This window comes from Varanus komodoensis, unplaced genomic scaffold (genome assembly GCF_004798865.1).
Source record: "Varanus komodoensis strain SLA01 unplaced genomic scaffold, ASM479886v1 scaffold17, whole genome shotgun sequence".
NCBI lineage: Eukaryota > Metazoa > Chordata > Lepidosauria > Squamata > Varanidae > Varanus > Varanus komodoensis.
In genome coordinates, this window is record NW_025335505.1 from 24,414,893 (window position 1) to 24,438,800 (window position 23,908).

Here is a 23,908-nt window from a genome sequence, read left to right on the forward strand (position 1 = left end):
TGGTTTTAAAATTGACCGCATGTTTGGTTTTACTCAATTTTAGTTTAAATTGTTCTATTTAATGTTTGTATTTTAATTTTGATATGTTTTTGGATTAGGTTAATCAGTTTTCAGTAGGTTGATTTAATGTTATTGATTTTAAAGTGTTTTATTGTTTTTATATTGTGAGCCATGCAAAGATCCCAGATATGGGCTATTGTACCTGCATATGTTGTTTGTTGTTGAGTCGCAAAGTTGTGCCCGACCCATCACAACCCCATGGACAACATTTCTCCAGGCTCTCCAACGTTTCTCTACCATCCCTCGGAGTCCACCCAAGCCCACACCCACTGCCCCAATGACTCCATCTAGCCACCTCATACTCTGCCTTCCCCTCCTCCTATTGCCGTCAATCATTCCCAACTTCAGGGTCTTCTCCAGTAAGTTGTTCCTTCTCATTAGGTGGCCAAAGTATTTGAGTTTCATCTTCAGTATCTGGCATTCTAAAGAGCGGTCAGGGTTGATTTCCTTTAAAAATGACTGGTTTGATCTCTTTGCAAGCAGCATATACATTCATTAAAGGAGGTGGTAATCAGGCCTGTTCTAAAGAAGGCGTCTCTGGATCCAGAGATGGCCGCCAATTATAGACCGGTGGCCAACATCCCGTTTTTGGGCAAGGTGTTGGAACGGGTGGTGGTGGGACAACTCGAAGTACTCTTGGATGAAACTGATTATCCAGACCCATTTCAGTCTGGCTTCAGACCCGGGTACGGTACTGAATCTGCCTTGGTCGCCCTGTATGATGACCTGTGCAGGGAGAGAGACGGGGAGTGCGTCCCTGTTGGTTTTCCTGGACCTCTCAGTGGCATTCGATACCATCAACCATGGTATCCTCCGGGATAGGCTGGCGGGACTGGGAGTAGGAGGCACTGCTTGGCAGTGGTTCCGTTCCTTCCTCGACAGCTGATTCCAGAAGGTGGTGCTGGGGGACTTTGGCTCTGTGCCATGGCAACTTTGCCGTGGAGTACTGAAGGGTTCCATTTTGTCCCCCTTACTATTTAATATCTACATGAAACCACTGGGAGAGGTCATCAGGAGGTTTGGGCTGCGGAGTCATAAGTATGATGATGACACCCAGCTCTACCTCTTTTTCAACTAACCCAGGTAAGGCAGTCGCTGTACTGAACCGGTGCCTGGCCGAGGTAATGGACTGGATGAGGGCCAATAAACTGAAACTCAATCCAGATAAGACGGAGGTTCTGATGGTGGGTGATTCGAGCTCCTGGGTAGGTGACTTGGGCCTTGCCCTGGATGGGGTTGCACTCCCTCTGAGGGACAGGGTCCACAGCTTGGGAGTGCTCCTTGACCCGGAGCTGTCCTTGGAAGCTCAAGTGACAGCGGTGGCGAGGAGCCCTTTCCTTCAGCTTCGGCTAATCCATCAGCTGCGTCCCTACCTGGAGGAAGATTGCCTAGCAACAGTAACTCACGCATTGGTTACTTCCTGGTTGGATTTCTGTAACGCGCTTTACGTGGGGCTGCCCTTGAAGACAGTCTGGATACTTCAGATGGTTCAAAATAGAGCTGCCAGGATGCTGTCAGGGACTGGGCGTTATTCTCATATAACCCCAGTCCTCTGTCAGCTCCATTGGCTTCCCATCGAAGTCCAGGCTCAATCCATGGTGCTGGTTATTACCTATAAAGCCCTAAACGGCTTGGGACCAGGATACCTAAAGGAATGCCTTCTTCCCTATTTGCCCTCCCGCCCCCTGAAATCGGCAACAAAACCTTTAGGTAACCTTCTGTGAAAGATATTAGGAGACAGAGTACCCGGAGGAGGGCCTTCTCTGCGGTGGCGCCCTGTCTGTGGAATGCACTCCCCAGAGAGGTCTGCCTGGCGCCGTCATTATATGTTTTTCGGTTCCAGGTTAAGACCTTTTTATTTAATCAATATTTTAACAAGTTTTAATATTGAATTTTATTACCATATTTTAATTGCAGCCAGAGTGGGTCATTAATTTATTTATGTTATACTTTTATGTATAGGTATTTTACTTGCGTAAGCCATCCTGAGGCTTTCACAAAGGATGGCATACAAATATCTTAAATAAATAAATAAATAAATATTAAATAAAATAAACAAATAAATAAATTTTGTCTCCAATTGTGGAAGTAGCTTGTGGTACCTTAGTAGCCTACAGTGAGATAGCTTTATCCTCCATGAATTTGTATCCCTCCCCCAATCTCAGTAAGTTGTGGCATCACAGGATATGGCCTGCCAGAAAATGCAAGGTATTGACACATGCCACATTAGTATTAGAGGTTACAGTGAAAATGTACAAGATATGAGTGACATTAGTTGGCCTAACTACCTTTGGACAATAAGAGCTTCACAGTTACTAACCCATTGGACAAGCTGAGAAGTGACCATTGAAACCCCAGTGTATAAAATGGGATCCAGGAAATAACAGTTTGATTTGTTCTAGGAACAATAGTGGAACACATTATCTATATTATTAAACATATAGGAGAACAAGGCTTGCTGAAGAGGAATCAACATGGCTTTTGGAAAAGTAAGTCCTGTTGCCCTACCCTTATTTGAGCATGTGGATAAGAGTGGCTGGTGGACATTGGTTGGATTCAGACAATATGACAAGCCATGGTGATTTTTTTTTTTTTTTACTGTTGTTGGTCTAGCTTATTTTCTGAACCCAGTCATAATATATCACCATGATAAGTCTGGTCTTTAGAAACCATCACATTTTGTTCTATGGTTTCCCCAAACCACCATGGCAAGTCATGCTATCTGAACCCAGGATCATGGTTTCCACAGCACTGATAAGAAACTACAACAGAGTCCCCTAGGAAGAGCAGCTGTTTCAGGAGCAGTTCTTGCTGTGTTGTCTGAAGTCAGTGCTGGTGGTCAGCCTTTCTGGCTTATCATAGTTGTTAACTGTGTTAAGACGGTATACAGTGGTGTATTCTATGGTTTCTTGTCGTGCTGCCTGAACCCAGATGACACAACCATTGTAGAAAGCCCAGAACATGAGAGCTGCATGGAAAGAATTGTGGTTACCACTTGCCCAAGTGGTTAGCTTAAGAATGCAGTGAAAGCTGCCCCAGTGTGGCTTAGCTGTCATAGCTGCCCCAGTGATCTTCACCCATAAAAGTGGGAGAGTGGAAAATCAGCTGTGCCCTGAACTGGGACACCACCTCCCAGCTGATTGCTCCATCTCACCCCTGAGAAAAACTTTCATGCATGAGGAGGAAGGAAGAGAATAAGGTGGGAGATGCTGCCTTGCGAAGAAGGAAGCAAATGTTATCCCCGTCCTCACTTCACTTGGGAGAAAAATCCCCTGGTGGGTGCTGCATTGTAGAACCCAGAGTGTGCCAGAGTGCCTTTCTGCCAAGCAGAAGCAAGGAGGGGGAGTGGCACTTAACATCTTTTTCACTCCCACATGGGAGAAAAGCGCACTGGCAGGCACCAGGTTAGTAAGCCAGGCACATCTAAGTGCCTTTCTTCCAAGCAGGAGCAAAAAAAGGGAGGCAAGCATTGCTGCCTCCTCTTTGCTCCTGCTTGGGAGAAAATGGATTTAGCATGTGCCAAACTCCCCAACTTGGCATCTGCCAGAACGTATTTCACCCATGCAGGATCCAGGGGTGGCTGGGCTTGCTCCTTTCTTCACACTTGCTGGAGAGAAATCACTCAGGCAAGAACAGGGAAGGGAGAATTTTGGCTAGGCAGGGATGTTGTTCTCTCTTCCCAGTTCCTGCTCCAGAAAAAGCCTCCCAAGCTTGAGCACAGAAATATCAAATGATATTCCTTTCCTTTCTGCAGTGCCAACAAACTAATTGCCCCCACCCCATGCCTGGGAGTGGATCGGGCACCCCTCCTGCTCCAAAAGTCTCCTTTGGAGCAGGAGATGAGGGCACCTGATCAACTGAGCTTCAGTGCATGAGCCCTGTTTGTTCAGCTTGACAGCCACGGTGAATGAATTGGGCTTCTAGGGGCCACTGTCAAAGAGAAGAGGCCCATTCCTCCACACAGTGTCCCCAGTAAACTACCTGAAGGAATGAGAGGGGAGGAGGACAGGGGAGAGAGGAAAGCAACCACAAGGGTCCAATTCTCTGTTGGCCTCATCTTAACTGCTTGGCACATCATGGCAACTCTTTGTGGCAATTTACCATGATGGGTTATCTTGATGTGTGTACCCACCCACTGTCTGAGTTACTTGTGAAAAAGGTGAATTCCAGGTTAGGGACAGGGAAAAGATTGCAAATAAAACCTCCATTGCACAAATCTATACATCAAATATTGTGTGCATTTTGGTTGCTACACCTCAAAAACGACCATTATATACAATTGTCAGGCATAAGGAACCCTTCTCAGCAATTGAGAATTTTTATTTTGCTCTTTTCTATCTTCCTCCTGGTGCTAAGAATACCACAGTATTTCCTCGCTGATGAGCATGAACATCACAAAAAGGGGAACTAAGGAAAGCCTTTGGGACTTTCCCCTGCAGTCAGTGGCCTTTCGTAGTTCCTCAGTGGGGGGGAAATCCCCAATTATTTGCCTCCTGACTATACTGAGCTTTAAGCATTACCTCTTTCACTTCTATTCACATCTTGTCCTGAAAAGAGAAAATTTTTCCTCTTCGTACAGTGTGTCCATGGCTTCGATATACTGGTATCAGCTTATTTTCCTAAGTCAAGGTAATTATTTTCCTCCCATTTTTATTTTCACAGCTGTTTTTTCTACATGTCTTCAGGGTTTGTTGATTTTATTAAAGATCCTTCTGTAGCTGTTCATTTTCAGCAATCACTCTTCAGAATTTGTTTTTGTGTATCCTGAATTACAGCCTGGACTGTGATTGATGTGGTTGCTGATGCCTCACCACAGATAGTGGCAACATGCCATGGAGATATTCTGCTTCCTTGTAAAATTTCCCAGAATCTACGAGTCCCACAGGGGGCAGTCTCTTGGTATAAGGTAAGAACTTGTTGCTACCTACTTTCCTTATTTCCCACATTTTACTCAATGCCTGGTAGGAATGCTACTGGATATAATCATAATCATAGAATCATACAGTTGGAAGGAGCCTAGCAGGCCATCGAATCCAACCACTTGCCCAATGCAGGACTCAAGTCACTTACCCAGATTTCAACCCAGCTTGATCCTGCTTAACTTCTAAGATTAGGCAGGATCAGGCACCTCAGGCTATGTAAACCAGAGCACTCAGAGATTCAAACAGCAGTGACTGTGCTAGAATCACAAGGATGGCTGCCGGCTGTTCCAAAGCACATCTTATACGATCCACGTGCGTGTTTGTCTGAGAAAAGTCAGTTTCTATGCAAACTGATTTTGAGATACTGACATTCTGAGCACAGAATGCCTCACTTGTGTCCTCTAATGTGCTATAACACAAGTGGAACTATTTAAACATTAAACATTTGTAGCAGGTCCATGATCATGCAAAGTTCTGGTGCTCTGTGATGCCTGCCTTGCTTTCTTTTGCGTAACTGACCTTTATTCCTATCAGTGATAACATTTAAACACAGGCGATGAGAAGCTGTGAAGATGACAGAGTGCAGCTAGGCAACCAAATTGTAGAATTAATCACTTTAAAAAAAATCTATTGAGGACCTAATCAATAAAACAGTGTATAAAGCCCCCAAGGGGCCAATTAAACAGTAATTCCAACAAATAGTATGACATTTTGGACTATAAAGTTCAAATAGCTCTAAGGTTAAATCTCTAATACGGGGTCGCTCTGAACTGTGTAGTAAATATGAACAATTAACCTTTGACTTCTGCTGCTTTAAAAGATATGATGACGTGACTGTAGGAAGTGCTGCTGTTTGTGTAGAATTAATTATCAGTCTGTAAGGCCAACCCTCAGACCATTCCTACAACCATGCAAGAAATACCCAAACTATGTAGACAGACCAGGATTTTAATAGTTATTTTATCATTATATTTTAAAATATACATACTAAGCTACTTGAATAGTAGCAATGAAGTACAAAATTCCAAACTAATGCATATTCTGCTATTTCTTCCTTGTGTATAATAAATATGTAACTGTTAATACAGTTGCATGCATGAAGGTCTTCACATAGGATAATATAAAAACCTGTAACAGCAGGTGCACAACATTTCTTGCTCTGAAGCCAGATGTGATGATGGGTAAGCAGCTGCACTCATGCACCTATATAAGCAGAGGCATGAATACATATACATCCATACACAAATACACAAATATTCATGCACAGACAGACAACCAGAGAGAGAGAGAGAAACATCAAAGCTCAAGAGCTTCTTGGTTGTGGGTCCTTATCTGAAATTCCTTGTTCGAAGGCTCTCCTAGTCAGCTCACTCGCTGGAGTCACATCAACTGCACTCAGGGGACAGCAATGAAAGAGAATCTTTGGGAGTGGCTTCCATGGCATCTAATAGAAAATGTTCTGTCTTCCACATTCAGAGGGCTGCTAGAGTGTATTCTTGGAAGGAAAGCCAGGATAGTAACCTCCTTTCTGAAATGGCACTTGGAGGGATGTGGGAGATCAGTAGTGGGGAGCAGTGATCACTAGCACTAGGACTAGCAGCAGGAGTATTTCGGTGGCCATAAGCAGTGATGCTACTCAGCTCTGGCAAGGGTGGGTGTGGGGTCACAGGAAACTACAGAAAAGCCCTTGAGGGGCTGTGAGCTGTGCACCCATGCCGCATACAAATTTACCTTAATTCACATACAGCTCAACCAAAGTACATTCATACTTACTGTTCATTTATTCTGTAAATATCCCACTGAACATATTTTGCTGCCAAAGAATGTTAAATTCTACACTGCAAGTTAAGTATTCAAACAACAGAGAGAAAGAGAGAGAAAGAGAGAGAGAGAGCAAGCGAGCAAAAGCATGTATCTAGGTAGTTTTCATGTGGACAACAAAAATGGCTCAATTTCATTGTCATGCAGTAGCACTGTTTGAAATTCATTCTATATATTCATTCATTTTGCCATCAAATGATTCAGTATTTTTAAACTTTCCACCCCATTTCTTCAACTAAACAAAGTGGGTACTCATCCATTACAATGCATTAGAATGGAAACGGGTGTCTCGAAATTCATTCATTCTAAGCTGTTCCTTGTCAGCAGCATTTTTCTTCCGTGTTGCCATTACCATGTCTTTCCACTCTATGTGGTTGTTTCAGCTGTTCATTATGGTCATTCCACTGGGAAGCTGAATTATGTTTTCAACCAACAATGGGATTTTACTATGGGCTATAATCCATAGTAACATTTTGAAATTGGCATTTTCTCTCCTTCCAGATGTGGTATAGAGATCTGTGTCTCATGCTAAATCTTAAAAAAACTTTTTGTAGTCATGTTCTAAACATTTGTGAATTTGATGTTTCAAATTATTTTGATTTGACCTAATTTCTTTTTCTCTGAACGTTTTGCTTCCTCTCTTCCATCCAAATACTCCAATATAAAAACTAAAGGTGGTAAATTTTCCAATAACACAATAGATTAAAATATTCAGCTGGTACCTGAAATTCTGTAAGTGTCTCAGCAGAACTGTCACAAGAAAGTGTCAGTATGACAAATTCTCTTTCAAATTTCTTTACGGTGCAATTGTATGCCTGTTTAGACAGTAATAATTCCTGGCTTGGGGCATGTGGGAAATTTTAGGACTTTTTTTGCCTGGACATGCATCTCATTGTACACTTAAGTTGTGTTAATTTTTACACAGAGACATTGTTTAACAAGACAGACAGAAGGGTACTTTTCAGAGGATTATTTTCCTTCTCACACACAGTTTTGTAGAGTAATTCTAAGTAACCAGAAAATCATTGAGCTTGTGATTATAGATGTAACATCTTGTATATGTAATGTGAACTTTGTATTTTCTTTTTGAAATCTGAAAAACAGTTCCTTTTAATTAACTAAAAGGTGATAATATGGATATATTTCTGCTTATTGGAAGAGCATGTTTCAAAATTTAGGGAATAGGTATGGAGGAATGAGTCCTATGATTAAAAAAAAACCTAACAAGATAAACTTTAGCTCAGATATGAAGGAGCACTTGCTTTTGTACACTGTTCCCTATTAACATCTGCTTAGTTTTATTAGGCATTTCATAATTTACTTGGTGTATTTGAGACTGGCCATTTATGCTTAGTCTGGCTGGTCTGAGAAATGTTCACCCAAGAGGTATATCATTATGTGTTTTTTCTATTGGATCGGAATGGAGAAATGTTAGAGCTGATAGCAGATGTGCAATTAAGAGCTAACCTAGTTTGTCTTGGGTGAATGTTTTATTACCTGCTACAGTGAGATGCAGGGAGAAGCACTAGAAAGGAAGATATATAAAATATTGTCAGAGGCAGGGGAGGGGGGCAATCCTGAAAGAAGGGTCAGAGCTTGTTCAGAGCTGTAGTTTATTTTCAAGCAATTAATTTACAAGAAAGAACTTGCTTGCCAAACCTAAGTGAAGATAAATCTTTTGGTCAAGCCAACAATTTACCACTAGATGTCTCTGCTGGCAAAATATTATAACTTAGCTGAGAAGGAAGGTGTAGTAAGGGAGAACTCTTGCACTGTGAACAGAATTGCCAAAAGAATTACCACTGGAACGTGCACTAAGGGAACAGTGTTAAGATGTCACAGGCCTCTTAAATTGCTCTCAAAAGGGGCTGACTTTGCCTCAGATTTTTAACACAGGCAGCCTTCTTCACTGGACAAAGGAGCCATTTGTCTCATCTCCACTGTACTCCAGAATGTGATTGATTTTTCCTGTTTCCAATTGTGTGGCTCACATTTTACATGGGCACTAGGTTACCAGACAACTGCAGGAGACATTCCCTGACCGTTTCCAAATGGCGATAATTAGCAGTGGAGCCAGACTAGGTTGGAGGCAGAGGAGTGATATGGTCCAGCTGAAGGTTCGAGCAAACCATTTTGGACTGCCATCAGTTTCACTCTTAATATGTTGCACAGCCCCTGTAACAGGCTTTGTGTTCCCTTCAAATTTCACACTTGTGGTTCTAGAATGGGCCGCTTGGCCTCTGTGCTACTCATTGTGATCCATCCCGTTCTACCTCTAGGATAGCAGTAAGTCATGTGGTGCCCATGGGCACCAGTGCTCTCCCAGACAGCTTTCTTGGAACCCACTGAGCTGTCTTTACCTCTCTCACTTTTTATTGTCTTTAAACGAAGACCACTAATGTTTTTATTGCTGGTTAGGAGCACCTCAAAAGCAAAGTAAGCCCCTCTAGCTGCTGCTTCCACAAATGCCTCTAGATCAGGGGTCCTCAAACTTTTTAAACAGTGGGCCAGTTCACAGTCCCTCAGACTGATGGGGGGGGGGGGGACTATAGTTTGAAAAAATATGAATTCCTATGCACACTGCACATTAAACATTAATTAAAATTAAAATACATTTAAAATTAAAATTAAAACGCATTTAAAAATTAAAATTAAAATGCATTTAAAAATTAAAATACATTTAAAAATGTTTGCTCCACTCCCTCGGGCTGCAGAAGTCCAAGATGAGGTGGGGAAGAGCATGTCCATATTCAAGGGACATAGCTACAACACAACCAAGGCACTAAATATAGTATTTTGCATAATGCAGCTGATGACTGCAACTGGCATTTACAAAGAATGAAGCAAAAATACTAAGGATAAATACTGCTAATGCCACTCTTAGTATTTGAAGGAAGTCAGTCCAGAACAATTCCTACAATACACAATGGCTGTATTTGGATGCAGAACTAATGACTACCATATTTTAGTGGAACCTTGCCAAAACTGGTACTGTCCAGATGAGTTGGACTACAACTTCCATTGGCCATGCTGGTTGGACATGATGGAAATTATAGTCCTCGCCGCTGCCCCACTTCCAAGGGAGCAGGAGGCCGGAGAGACGAGCACAGTGTGGTTCCCCCGGCTAGGAGAGGGCTGTGAGGAGAGAGATAAGTGCTGCTTTCTGAGGTGAGGGGAGGTGAGAGACAGGGCTGCGGCTGGCCAAGTGGGACACCTCCTGCCTCTCTACGCCGCAAGGGGAAGCATGGCAGCCGCTCTATGGTGGCGGCTTGCTCAGAGAAGGCCGCAGTGGAGGCGTGGGAGCCGCTGCCCTGCTCCGCCTAAGCCTGTCTACCCCTGATGGCTTAGCCCGCAGCCCGGGGACGTGGCTCACATAATTAAAAATATATTTTAAAAGTTATATTTTTCTTACCTTCAATCCTTTTTTAGTGCCTTCGTCTCTCTCTCTCTTTCTCTCCCACATTCCTCTCTTCTGTTTCCTGCTCCATATTCCCGCTCTGTATTCAGAGCCAGCGCATGCGTGCAATGGGGGAGGGGGGAGCCAGCACACGCACAGTTGAAGGGAGCTGTTATAATTTGGCACATGTACCAGCTCTCTGCTCAGTTTCAGAGTACACCTGTGCCGGCACAGAGCTTTCAGACTCGCTCGGAGATTGTTTTCTCTGAACAAGTCCAAAAGCTCTGAGGCGGGCTGAGTAAATGACCATGGCAAGCCGTATCCGGCCCACGGGCCGTAGTTTGAGGACCCATGCTTTAGATCATACATGGCTATCAGATACATTTGTAGGAAATTAAGATGGTGGCTAGGTGCAGGTCAGTGATTTCTTCTACTGTGCATCCAGCACAGGAGGACAGGGAAAGGAAAAAGGGATTGCTGTCACTTTTATCTAGTAAACTGGGAGAAGGGACAAAGGAAGAGGTGAAAGAGAGAAGTGGGGACTTAGGACAGCAGTAAACCGACCGAGGGTCAGGGAAGCCAGCAGAAAGCCAGTGGATACTGGTAAAGCCAGAATGGAGGAACCCGTAGAGTCAGGAAGGGTTATATACTTGTATATCAGAATTAACAGGGGCTGTATGTGTGCGGGGGGGGGGAATGAATTTATTTATTTAATGAAAACATGTGTATGCCACCTAACGGGTGTATGTGTGCGGGGGGGGGGGAGTGAATTGATTGACTGAAAACATGTGTATGCCACCTATTGTGCCACAGCTCCCCTGGGCTACTCATATAGAGGGAACTTTGGAGGAATCCTGAAAAAAGTGACTTCAGTTTTTTGTGTACTTACAGTGAGGAGAAAAAGAGGGTATATGTATTTCTATATATTTTTGTATATATACATACACAGGGGAGGGGGCATACATGGCTGGCTGCACATATGAAAGAGAGAATGGTCAGGTTGACACATCAAGTCATGTCATACAAATTCAGTCAGTGAGTTTGTACATGTCTATAAGTGAAATATGTTTATACAGTGTGAAAGAAAAAGAGCTGTGATAATGAATTGGTTGGTGAGGGTGGAACAGTGTACCTTCTGGGAAACAGGTTTCTGTTGACACTGAAAAATAAGAACCCAAAGGAATTATTTGGTTGTGGTGTTCAGATCCCTTCTCTGTTATATGCTCAGTCTTTGGGACAGGTTACTTCCCAAAGTGTCACATGACACTCACCCCAAACTGTCTTCCATGTTTATTTATACTATTACATCTCAGATTTTTTCAGAGCTGGTATAACACCAATTTTCATATGTTGTGCTTTATCCGTGGTATATATTTTGGTGTATGCTAATGAGATTTTATTTATTTTCGATTTATATCCTGCCTTTTTCCTACAATGGGCTCAAGGCAGCTTATATCTCCTCCTCCATCTTATCCCCACAACAACAACCCTGTGAGGGAGGCTGGGCTGAGAGTCCGTGACTGGCCCAAAGTCACCCAGTGGGCTCCATGGCTGAGAGGGGACTCGAACCCAGATCACCTGAGTCCTAGTCCCATCCTCTTCACCACCACACCACACTGAGTTGAAGGCTTTAAAGCAGAATATTAAATTCCAACATACTCAAATGCTGTAATTGTTTAGGAATGGCTTGTAAGTGGCTTCTACTTGTTAGCTAGTATAACTCTAACCATTAATATGACCTTGTTTTGCAGATTAGTGACAACAGTGAAGAACAGCAGGTTCTGCAATATTATAAGGCGTATAATTATTCAGAAGAATTTAATGCATCCTCAGAAGTCTCAAATGATACCTGGCATTCTCTGAAGATTACAAATATTACAAGTTATAGCAGTGGGACATATAAGTGCATCTTAAGGACACCAGTTAAAAAATACAACCAAAGCACAATTACATTAAAAGTAATAGGTAAAGTATGGTTGTTTGTTTTTTGATTTCTGTCATAAATCATTCAGATACTGTAAAGTGATGCATCTGTTTTGGCTTGTAGGCTGCCTTGATGCAAAAAATGAAAAATTTTACAGAACAGACCTTCTGTTGCTGTGCTTTCTTGGGTTTTTCTACTTGCTGCTCATCTTCTTTACTTGCGTAAGTACTTCTAGTTTGTTTTCAGCTTTCTCATTGTCCACATTTCAGGCGTAACTGTCAACATAGTCACTAAGGAGTGCATGAATAGGGCACACTCATGTGCAAAAGCTTTTGGCTTAGTGCCAGTTTCTAGCTGCTGTATACATATTCCTGCTCTTCCCTTTTTCACAACAACTGGGGATAACGGTTACACTGAAACACCATGTACAAGTGAAGCAGCAGAATGCAGTCTGTCGCTGTTGTGAGCATCAGTCTTGTAATACAGTAGCTTTATCATTTGTATTTAAAAATACATTGGGTTGAAATCAGATTTATCCTTACAGCATATATATACATACCCAAAGTAGAATCATTGAAATCAACTGGAACTAAGTTATGGGTAATTTAAGTTCCATCAATTTTATGTCTACTCTAGAAATAGCAAAATCTGGATCCAAGCCTCTGAGTTCTTCATTTCTGTATTGCATTTCTGTACCATTCAATAGCTGGGAGTCTCTGGGCAGTTCACAACAATTAAAACCATAAAACAAAGGGTGATAAAACTACAATTCACAATATATACAGTAGAAAGTATAATCAAATAGGAGCTGGCAGCAGTGCAAATATTTAAAATACAAATACCAGATTTATAGCAGAACTTGATATGCTAAAATGCCTGAGAAAGTAAGGTCTTCACCTGGTAATGAAAAGAGCAAAACAGGCACCTGGAACCAGTGGTCAATCCAGAACCAGTGGTCACAGCAGGAAAAAACCCTCTTCTTAGTAGCCTCCTAACCACAATTCCTGGAGAAGAAGATGAAGATGATCTTAGAGTCCGTACAGGTGTATATTGGAAAAGTCAATACTGGCCAGCAGTTGTTTAAATTTTTGAATGTTAATACCCACCACACTGAATCAGGATCTAGAAAGCATAGGCAGCCAGTGCAGATGGAAAAGTGATCATTAAGTGATCACACCAAGCAGCCCTTGGTAGCAATCTTCTCACCCTATTTTGTATCAACTGAATTTAGATAATTTTCAAGGGCAGTCCCATGTATAACATATTGCAATACTTCTTTGGTTCACTATCTGTGAATGATAATAAATCACAGTGCTAGAATACACTATAGTATATTTAGAAAATGGAAAAATGCAATCTCAACTATTGTGGCTGTGAAAATTGTATAGATTGTGGTTGTGTAAATATCACAAGCACCTGTTGGATGGTGCCTCTGATGTCACTATGACAAGTAACACAAGTCTCTTCTTTCCTTTTGTGCTGTTAAATTATTTTTTAAGGTACAGTCTGTATAGGTTGAGCTAGCAGAAGTCCAGAACCTCCATTCATCCTTTTAAAATAAAATGTGACTTAAAGCAAGGTTATTCTCTCCTATTGAGATTTCCTTTCTGAAATCTCTCTTTTGGTGGTCCTAGTGCTCATGGGAATAGATGAAGCCTCATGCTGACATATTTAGTAATTCTGAAGCTACTCAAGACAAGATTTAGGACTGACCCAGACATTACCATGCCACTGCATCCAGCAGTTATGTCATTTTCATTGTTTTATCCCCAGTGACACATTCCTGATCTAGATTTCAGATGCCCAAACCTGACATATAAGGGTCTCAATCCCCTTGTGCCTACTTTGTAATAAAAATGAAGCAGAAGGAACAACTGTTCAATACAGATTTGAAGTAATGTATATATTGGCCCAGATATACACAGCAAGAGAGAAAAAGAGCCTTTGCAGAAGTAGATGGCAGGAAGAGAAACAGGCCAGCAAGAAGAGAGAGTCTGTAAGCAGCTCAGGCTGCAGCTAAGCAACAAGTTTTGCTCAGAATATGAAAAAGCAGACCAGTCTGCATAGTTTTATAGTGCCAGGTTCCTAGGGGCACCTGATTCTCTGCTAAGTTAGGTGCTTCCCTTTAGACTGGGGTGAACAACTTGGAGCCCTCCCGCTGTTTTGGCCTACAACTTCCAGTGTAGTTAATTATAACTTGTAAGCCAAAGCATCTAGAGCACCATGAGTCCCCTACTTGCGCGCACACACACACACACTTAAATGCACACTCCACAGTAGGACAAAAGCTAAGTTTCATGGTTTATTTTATTTAAACAATTTATATGCCACCCCATCGCATGAGCCTCGGGGCGGCTTACAATCATAAAATCCTGCATAAAATACAATAAAAATAAAAATAAAAATCATCAAATAAATAAAATACATAAAATAAAATAGTGGACACAGCCTGGTCAATTTAAAATCAACAAATAAATCATTAACAGTTAAAATAGTGTTGGTGGCTCCAAACCCCTGTTGTCTTATATTCTGTCCATTTTATAAGGTAGTGTCACCAGAAATCAGGAAGTGGTGTATTGCCTTGTTGCTTAGTTCTCAGAACTGGACATATTGCAACTGATTCATTTATAAACCTATGATACAATGTAGTAGAGCTGTCAGAATTAAACTCACACTAAGGCTCATTGTAATATTTATTTATTTAGAAAATTTCTATGCCGCCCCATTCGCCGAAGCCTCGAGGCGGCTCACAAAACATCAATTAAAATATAATACAGAGAATAAAATATAATACAGAGAATAAAATATAATACAGAGAATATAGAGTATAAACAAATGCCTTTGCCTTATTATCATGTTCATTGACATAAATCATTTTCTATCTGGTGAGACAATAATTTGCCTCAGCTAAAAGCTGCTTTTCATACATCTGTGGGGTAGCAGTTAAACATTTGTATGTTTGGAAGCTGACAAGTTTTGGCAGTAATTTGTGCTATTCAGCCTAAGATTTGGCTTGATAAATTTTGAAGGAAATTGTTAAATGAAAAACAGAGGAAGGAACAGAAAATTGATCTTTCCTGCTCACTGTTCTGAAAATAGCTTGAATCAATAGTATAAAGCCTCTTTGTTTTTCCACACATAAAAACTATAAATACTATTTGCTTTAGGAAGCTTTGTGGATTTTCTTTAAAAAGCTCAGCTTTATGCTAGAGCTGACCATCTCAATTCTATGTGAAGTATTTTCCTCTATTTAATTTTGAGTAAAGGCTCACAGACACTAAATCAGCTTAAATGTGTGTAATATTCTCTGAATCTAAAAGAAGACCTCCCTAACCTTTCAATATAGCCATTCCTATCTTGTAAGTTATCAATTTTGGTTTACACAATGCAGCATTCCATTGTGGATTGTTTCCCATGATGGGCTGTTGTGTCATATGAAGCCAAATCAGTTCCTGCAGGGTGGCTTTTCTGAGAGGCAACAAGCCACCGTAACAACCCATAGGTTGTTCTTGGGACTGTTGTACCTATAAGGGGTTCACCCATCTGAACCTGGGGGCCAGGGATTGACAACCAATTTACTTGGCAAGATGGCAGAACCACCATGTCATACTTGCCAGGATGTGCCAAAGCACACAACTGCTAGCTTCTCCCAAAGCTAGCATTTGGTGACAGGTGGCACTGGCTTCTCCCTCTACACCAAACCATTTCAGATCTGCTTCCCCCCTCCCTTTTTTGTGTGTGTGTGCTCTATTTGTGAGTTTCCAAGAGCATCGGGCAAGGCCTCTGTCGAAATAGAGTGGTGAAGAAGATGAACTTTGGAATGATCCAGCAAGGCAATTCTTACATTTTGTTGCCTGCATCAACACAGCCACATCAGTGGTCTTTTTTAAAAAAGGTTTTTCAATCTTCTAAATTGTTTAGAAGAAGGGATCTTTTTGACTCCAGGGCACTACTTTAGAATAATTATAGCCTTAACTCAGGACTATTTAAAAATAAATCAATAGTTAAGCTGGAATTTGACCTAGGTCTTTATACCTTTATCACTTGTCCTTCTGAACTTGTTCAGATGTTGAAGCACAACATAGTTCTGGCTCTCTGATCATCTTAAGAAATGAAAAACATGCTTCTCATCTCTATTTTTACTATGACACTGTGTGATAAACCCCTGGGCCAACTCCCTCAAACAAAGTTTTGATGGTGGGGATGCAGAGGAGAAATGAAAATATATCCCAATGATTTATGACTGCAGTCTAAATGTTTCAAAACTAAAAAGTTAAATAAGCATTTTTCATAATGCTCCTATGAATGCTCAAAGTTTCTCTCTTTGCTTTTCCAGACATGCTTAAAGGAGCAAAGTCTTCCACATTATCATAAATCCAGAAAGAACCACACAGACAACAATCTCATCAGTACCTGCTGATAGGATGCTTTTCAACAACTAGTATGGAGAAGCTCTGGCAAAGACAAGTTTCTGTCCAGCTGATTTTGCTGATTCACTAGAGATGTATCAATACTCTTAGGAACATCAAGGAAGGTGGATAGAATAACCAGCTGATACACATTTTCCTCACAGAATAAACTGAAAGTTTAAGTAAACTATAAGCTACTTTCTAGAGCTAGGAAGAACTTTTTATTCACTACAGTATGAGTGCATATCAATAACAATACAACTTTTATACAAGTCTATTATACTAATTTTGGCATTTTGTCTTGTTGATATATCGTGATGTCTTACTTCCAAATGTTAATTCTTGAGATGCAAAAATGTGCTATAGAATAGGCTCAACCCTTTAACATATCAAATGCAGAATTGATTGAACTAGCCTTTTTAGTAACCATTCACAACAGCTGCTACAGTACATGTTTTCAGACAGTAATGCTTCTTCAAGTGATTGATCAGCGAAAGAATGGGAGGAAACATCACTGAAGCCTCTATCTCAAGTGTTTAGTGTGACAACCTATGTTTATTTCTGTACACATTTGAGACTGCCAAGTGAACCCTTTATATACTGGAATGACAGCATGCACATAAATGATTTCTTAAAAAGAGCTTCTGTTGAGAGATGATATCTAAATAATACTGCTCAACAATTACTATTGGTTAAAAATTGAGAAGTTGAATACTAAATTTCTTGAAAGCCACAATCTCTGGGAATAAGCTCCACTGAACTCAGTGGGATTTACTTCCAAGTAGATTTGCATAGGCTTGCAGTCAAAAAAAGAACTTTTCAAAATGTGCATTCACTGCTGATGTAACTTTGTGGAAGGCTACAAAGCATGTTTTGCAAAAAAGAGTCAATGAAGATATTGTAAGAGGTGAAAAACAAACAGGTGGAAAAAGAAAAGTTCATATATAAGCAGAAATTTAAGCAGAAAAAAGTCTACTAGCACAAGGCAGAATTTCAGACTGAGTGGAAAGCTGTGTTTGCCTATTCATTGTTTTACAGCAGGTCAGCATTAGGGAAATCTTTTCTCCTTCAAGTGACTACAGCAGTAGTCAGTTGCACAACTTCTGTGACAGAAGTGAGTGTGGTAGTCATGTGTTACAGATAGGAGAACCTATCCATAATCAGTACCTCTGAAGTCACCATGCTATGCTTAGGGGGCCTCTTCCTCTGAAACTGTGATGATGAAGAAAAACATTTCATTTTGTTGTTTCCTTGTATTGCGTTCAATCCTTGGTAGACTGTATAACATGAATATGTAACAGAAGGATTGTCACTTTGTTAATCGTAGTTGATTAATCTTATGAGTTTTAATAAACCGTTAAATGGATATAGCAATAAAACAGTAAGTGTGAAGAAAAGGCATAGTATCTTCATTTTAAGGTGATATATGCACATGGCACAGCAGTCACAAACTTGAGGCCAAACTGCATGCTAGGTTAATTACCTTAATTCAATTAGCTTGATAAATTCTATAATTTTAAATTACAGCTGGGGACATGCAGGGGAGTTATGGATTCATGGCTATGGGACTTGATCTCCTAAATTTTCTCCTCCCCACACTTTTATAAACAAATTTATTCTGGCAATTTTAGAAAAATGACAGGAAAGCCTATGTTTTCTTTTTGAAGGTCAGATGCTACTATTGGGGGGAACTAGAATCTACCTACATCTTCCTTAAAAATACACACAATTGATGCTTTACTTGAGAGAAAGGAATATTTTGATTTATAGCTATCATTTTATATCCCAATTCTTTCCTTCCAAGAAAAAAATATTTTAAAAATTTACATGAATAGTTTCACATGTTTTTTAGAAGAGGTGTGCTGTTCAGATTTTAGGTTAAAAAAAAAAAAGTCTGTTGGTTGAATGCTGGCCCAGCACTTGGAATAAGTTATGGTTATATATCCAGATGAAGAGTTCATTCTTTTATATTCAAATTAATCATCTTCCCCATATCAAAACTTTTCTAATTTAAAACAGATCTACTAGATTCCTCAATAAAATCAATGGACTTTCTTTGTTCTATTAGCAAAAGCACACTAACAGTGATAGGATATCTTAAATCTGTAAAATCACTGCTACAACATAAGATTTTGAATAGCAAGGCAACATTGAGACTTACTGTATTGGAAAGCAGTTGCAAAAATGCAAAATGATTCTTTCAACAATACTTTTGAAGCAGTTAAGAAAGTACAATATTTGCATTTGTTGATCACAAAAGAGCATCAAAATGTATTCATAAAAGTCCCTTGGAAAACCATTCTTAATCAGCTCAGAACATTGATCAGTAGGTTTCTGTATCGGGAAAACTCAGCAGGACGAGGAATTCAAGGGGTGAAAATTTACAGATGGCAAAAAATTGCATAGGATAAGTAATACCATAGGAGACAGAAGCAAAATTCAAAATCATTTTGATTGGGCAGAACATAACAAATGAAATCTAACAGAGACAAGAACAAAGTTCTTCATTCAGGAAAAAGGAATAAAATGCACAGATCTAAGATAGGTGTTACACACTATGGTGTGGCAATACCATATGTCAAAATGCTGCTGGAGTTGTAGTCATTCAAGGACTGAATATGAGACAGTAGTGTGATGTAGGCTGAAAAAAAGCAAATATAATTTTGGATGGCATCAGTAGCTGTATGGTTCCCAAATTATGGGAACTGATAGTTCCATTCTCCTCTGCACTGGTCAGACCTCAGTCCAAATATTGTGACCAGTTCTGGATGCCATACTTTAAATTGGAATGAGTTCAGAGAAGGGTAACAAAGACAATCAGAAGACTAGCAAGTAAGTCCTATGAGAAAAATATTGAAGGAAAGTAATATGCTTGTTCTCAAGAAGAGAAGACTAGGTATGGATATAACAGCACTTTTCAAATACCGAAAAGTTTGTCACACAATAGGCAACCTATTATCTAGTATTCTAGACTGCAAGACATAAAACAACACACTCAAGTTAGAGAAAAGCAGCTTTCTGTTGAGCAGTCAGACAATGGAACAAGTTTTAGGAAGATAGTAGGCTCTCTGGCACTGGAGATATTGTTGCTTTGCTGCCCCCAATGGAAAATGCTAACCTAAAGCTGCCATTAGACCCTAAAGATAAAGTATTTGTGCCAGCGGGAGTTCCTCTCCTGGGTCTAATATGGACTTCAGGAGGACACATATCATCCAGATCATGGTAGTGGAAGAAATAACTATCCTGCCTGCTCTCTGCAAAACTTACTCCCAATTTTGATCAACCCCCCCACCTCACATCTTAGCATCAATTTAAACATAAAAATGAAGTGTGTCAATTGCAAGTAATGGAATGTGATGTGTCATTTGGATCTTAATAGGAAGTTAACTATCTTTTAAACTAATCTGCTTAATTGCTTAAGAGATACCTAGCTGATTAACTGATTAGGGCTGCAATCCTATGCATACTTACTGGGAATCAACTCCATTAAACCAAGGTGGGGTTACTTCTGAGCAAATATGCAAAAGTTTCTGCTAGCAATGTTGAATCTTAATTTAAATATTTCCCAAGCTGATGACTTGGTCAAGTAGCATTAGAACAGCCTTTGGTACTATCTGCCAATACAGAGCATGGAATAAACTGACCAATGTTAAAGGCATTTTTCCTTTCAGCTCAGGTATTCAAAGCAGGGAGTTCTTGAACCTAATGGTGCAGTTTTAAGCATTGTTATTCAGAGGTAAAGTCCATGGGATTCAGTGGGGTTACTCCCACGTAAGTAAGCATAGGGGGAAAGTCAATTCTTTTGGTCATTCCCTCTTGATGAAAATATTGCTAATATTTCCTTAGGGTAAATATGTCTTAGGGTGGGTTTAAACAATGAAACAATCCATCCTGCAGAGCAAGCAACACAGTATGGGATGATTATCCTTGAGCCCATAATGTAACCAATTACAGGACTCCTGGGGGACACTGAACAAGCACCAAGGTTTCCCACTCATCCCCACTGTAAATTTTCAGGGATGCCTGCTTGAGCATCCATGAATTGCCCCAGGGGCTGTCCCATGGACACCTCTTCTTAAAAAAAAAATCCAATAATGTGCACACATAATTGTATTCATCATTATTTTTTAACCTGCTCTGCCATATTTGCACAAATCAAGTGGGACAGGTTAGTTTAGGGATTCCCTGGGGTGGATATTGGCTAGGGGAATGGTCTGCTGACCAAATTCAGCAGGTTCCCATCCTGTACGATGCCTGCCTAAGACTGCAGGTAAGTATTTTTCCCCTTTGCTAACAGAGCTGGCAGATGCTTAACTGTAAGATTGCTATTTGGGAAAGGGGGCTTTTCTGCACCCCCCACCCCACTTCATCCTTGGCATCTTGAGAGGAGATCAGTTATCTTAGTGTTTTCTCAGTTGTGAAAGTGTTCCCCCAATGCCAGCGTCAGGAGAACATTCACAATCCCCCCTCACGGGAGATCTGACATTGACAAGTGTCAAACTCAGAGCTCTATTTTGTGGGTATTATGTGGCTTTTTTAAAATGATGTGAACTATTAATTCCTAGTGGCACTAGGAGTTACTTGAAGCAGTTATTGCAAGGGCACTCTATCACAGCTATGTACCATCATGAAATCTTGTGGTTCTGTCATGGAATATATAGAAAGGCAGAGAAAGAGAAATCCTGGGGGGATGTGGGGCATGTAAAAGACCTGTTTTAATCCCTCAAAGATACAGAAGCAAAAGCCTTGTTAAAGCTGTGGATTAAAACATTCATGTAAAGGAGGGCAGGGAAATGATGCAATGGCGTTTTCTGAGCTCTCCTGGTATCTACTGACCTTCTCCACAAATAACACTGCCTTTTGGGATTAAAATTGATTTTCCAGATCAGCATGCAAAGGAAACAAAGCTAGAACAGACTGACTGAAAGAAATTACTGGATGTACTTATTTTTCCTCCAAGTAGCAACAACAGCACATATAAAATCCCCATTTCTTTATATATTAAGTGGTTAAGAACGCAGGACTGGAACTCAGGTAATCCGAGTTCTTGTACAGCTAGGTCATAGAGCCAACTGGGTGACCTTGGACCATTCACAGACTTTCAGCCAACCTGCCTCACAGGGCTGTTGTGGGGATAAGATAAAGAGCAGAAGGAAGAGAATTATGCAAGCCGCTTTGAGTTTGTTGTAAAGACAAAGCAGGATATAAATCTAATAAGTAAAATGACAAATCATGAATAAATGTAAAAGCAGCATGTACTAGATCAGTTTGTTGTCTATTGAATAGCCTTGCCAGTCATGGCTAACCTACTCTACCTCAACTAGCAGTCAGTTGACATGTAGCAATGAATATACTGAAAAGTATGATACAAATTCTGTTTTTAAAAGATTGAGCCAGCATGAGACAAATGGTAGGATTTAAGTCTTTCCTGTAAATAAGCCCACTAGGGTATTTCTTGAGATTGGCCATTATCCTTAGTGTGTTGGTTAATATTTATTTACTTATTTATTTGTGGTAATTCACCATAGCTGAGAAGAAGAACAGGAGTGAATGGGCAGACATATAGGGGAATTAAGGGAAAGGAGAGTGAATGTGGGAAGGTCCTGACTGACTTGAGCAATTAATAAGTGGAATGGCTGGGGAGATCTTCAATATAAATTAACAGGGAGGGAAATTCTATACCAGTCCTCTGCCTTGGATGCAGTTGTTGGCCTCTCTCTTGTCTAATGCCCTGTTACTGTATTGGGCCTGGGCTGCAAAATCCAGGCTTTGGTCTCTTGCTGTGAAAGTACAGGCCTTCCTTAGCATAGTGCTACCCTATATTTACCTTGTCCAGCTTACTAGGTATTGTTTTCCAGAAGGCCTTGGGAAAAATGTCCAAAGTACTGACATGCAGCTGTCCTCTGTTTTGAGAAAGATGCACCTATACAAACCTACTAATGAGCTTATGTGTTGTATTCTTAGGTTAATTAGCTTATGATACTGCATCCTGTTATCATGGCACATGAGGTGGGAATATTTGGACTGGCCAGAATGGGAAACCTCCACTCTTATGTCCTGAGATGCACTCATGAGATGGGAAACTTCATGTGCTATGGAGTCCAATGATGGGAAGCTGATGGGAAGTTTACCAACCTTTCAGCTTGGTAACAAGTAAGCAAATAGTTTCACACTGCTTAGTCATTGCACCTGTGCAACAGCCAGACCCTTTCCCCTGAGCAATCTATGTAAGCTGGCCATTTTTCCTTGTGTCTTGTTCGGATACTAAACATACTTGAGAGGGCTTCCCTGACTGTCTGGTCCAGCTGATAGGAATCTGTCTGGTAAGTGAGTCCATGCTGAATGTTCTAAGTGACTTGTTTGCTATACTCTCTTGCAAAGCTAGCTAGTAATTTCCTTGCTGGAACAATAAAGTTTCCTTGTAAGTAAACCTGGGCCTAGCAAATTGATTCCATGGAATCATTCAAGCCCACAGCTGGACCAAGACCGTTGCCTGCCAAATACAGAGTAGGGGTTAGCATCAGAGTAAGCCTGAGGATACTTTTCTTTGCACTTCCACTCAGCCATGAAGCTTTGTGGGTGTCCATGGAACAGTCCCTTTCAACCCAACACACATCACAAGGTTGTTGCAAGGAGGATAAAACTATCTGTACCGCTCTGAACTCCTGGGGGAAACAGTATGCATGAATGAATGAATGAATGAATGAATGAATGAATGTCTATGTGAAGTTTTCAAACGGGATAGAAGGGTAATCAATTTCCCTTACTGTTTGTCCCCCATGCTCTGGAATTCTGATAGAGAAGGCTTTTATAATATCTTGGGGTTTTAAAACTCAATATATATGTTGTGAACATCGTATTTAGATCTCAACAGCAGATGTTTCTGAGTGGGCTTCTACATGCCCCTTTCCTGGATGATAGACCTGAGCTAAGGCATTTTTCTGCTTTCCAATTGTACTCTGAAATGTTTTGACACTTGAATGCTAGACATCATGTGTGGATGGTTATGACTGGCAGCAATGGTCTTGTAAGTACATAGGGACTTGTAAGCCACATGGACTTACATAGGGATTGGAGGAAGAGAAATGTATGCGAGAGAGAGAGAGCAGGGGTGAGAAAGAAAGAGAGAAGAATATAGTCATGTTGGATGTTGACTTTTTAGGATTAGTAGGTACATAAGCAACATTCTTGCCAATAGATTGTGGATGGAACCAAAGACCATATCTACCTACAGTGTACTGGACTCACAACGTTGGGCAGAGCAACATTATTGGCCCCCTTCCTCAGTAAGTCAGCCTTCTCACCACCACTGTCACCAGCTGCTATTCCTCCTCTTCTGCTTTCTGCTCATTGTTACCACTTGCTTGTAGCCAGT

The 23,908-nt window shown here is 40.7% G+C and overlaps 1 protein-coding gene across 1 annotated transcript; it reads left to right on the forward strand.

Annotated features, from left to right (window-relative positions):
* Nucleotides 1-1,106: 1,106 nt before the first annotated feature.
* Nucleotides 1,107-16,544, forward strand: CD83 (CD83 molecule). The gene is made up of 5 exons (XM_044426285.1): nt 1,107-1,143; nt 4,836-4,966; nt 11,952-12,165; nt 12,248-12,345; nt 16,461-16,544. Exons 1-5 carry the CDS (start codon nt 1,107-1,109, stop codon nt 16,542-16,544), a joined length of 564 nt encoding a protein of 187 aa, XP_044282220.1.
* Nucleotides 16,545-23,908: the final 7,364 nt, after the last annotated feature.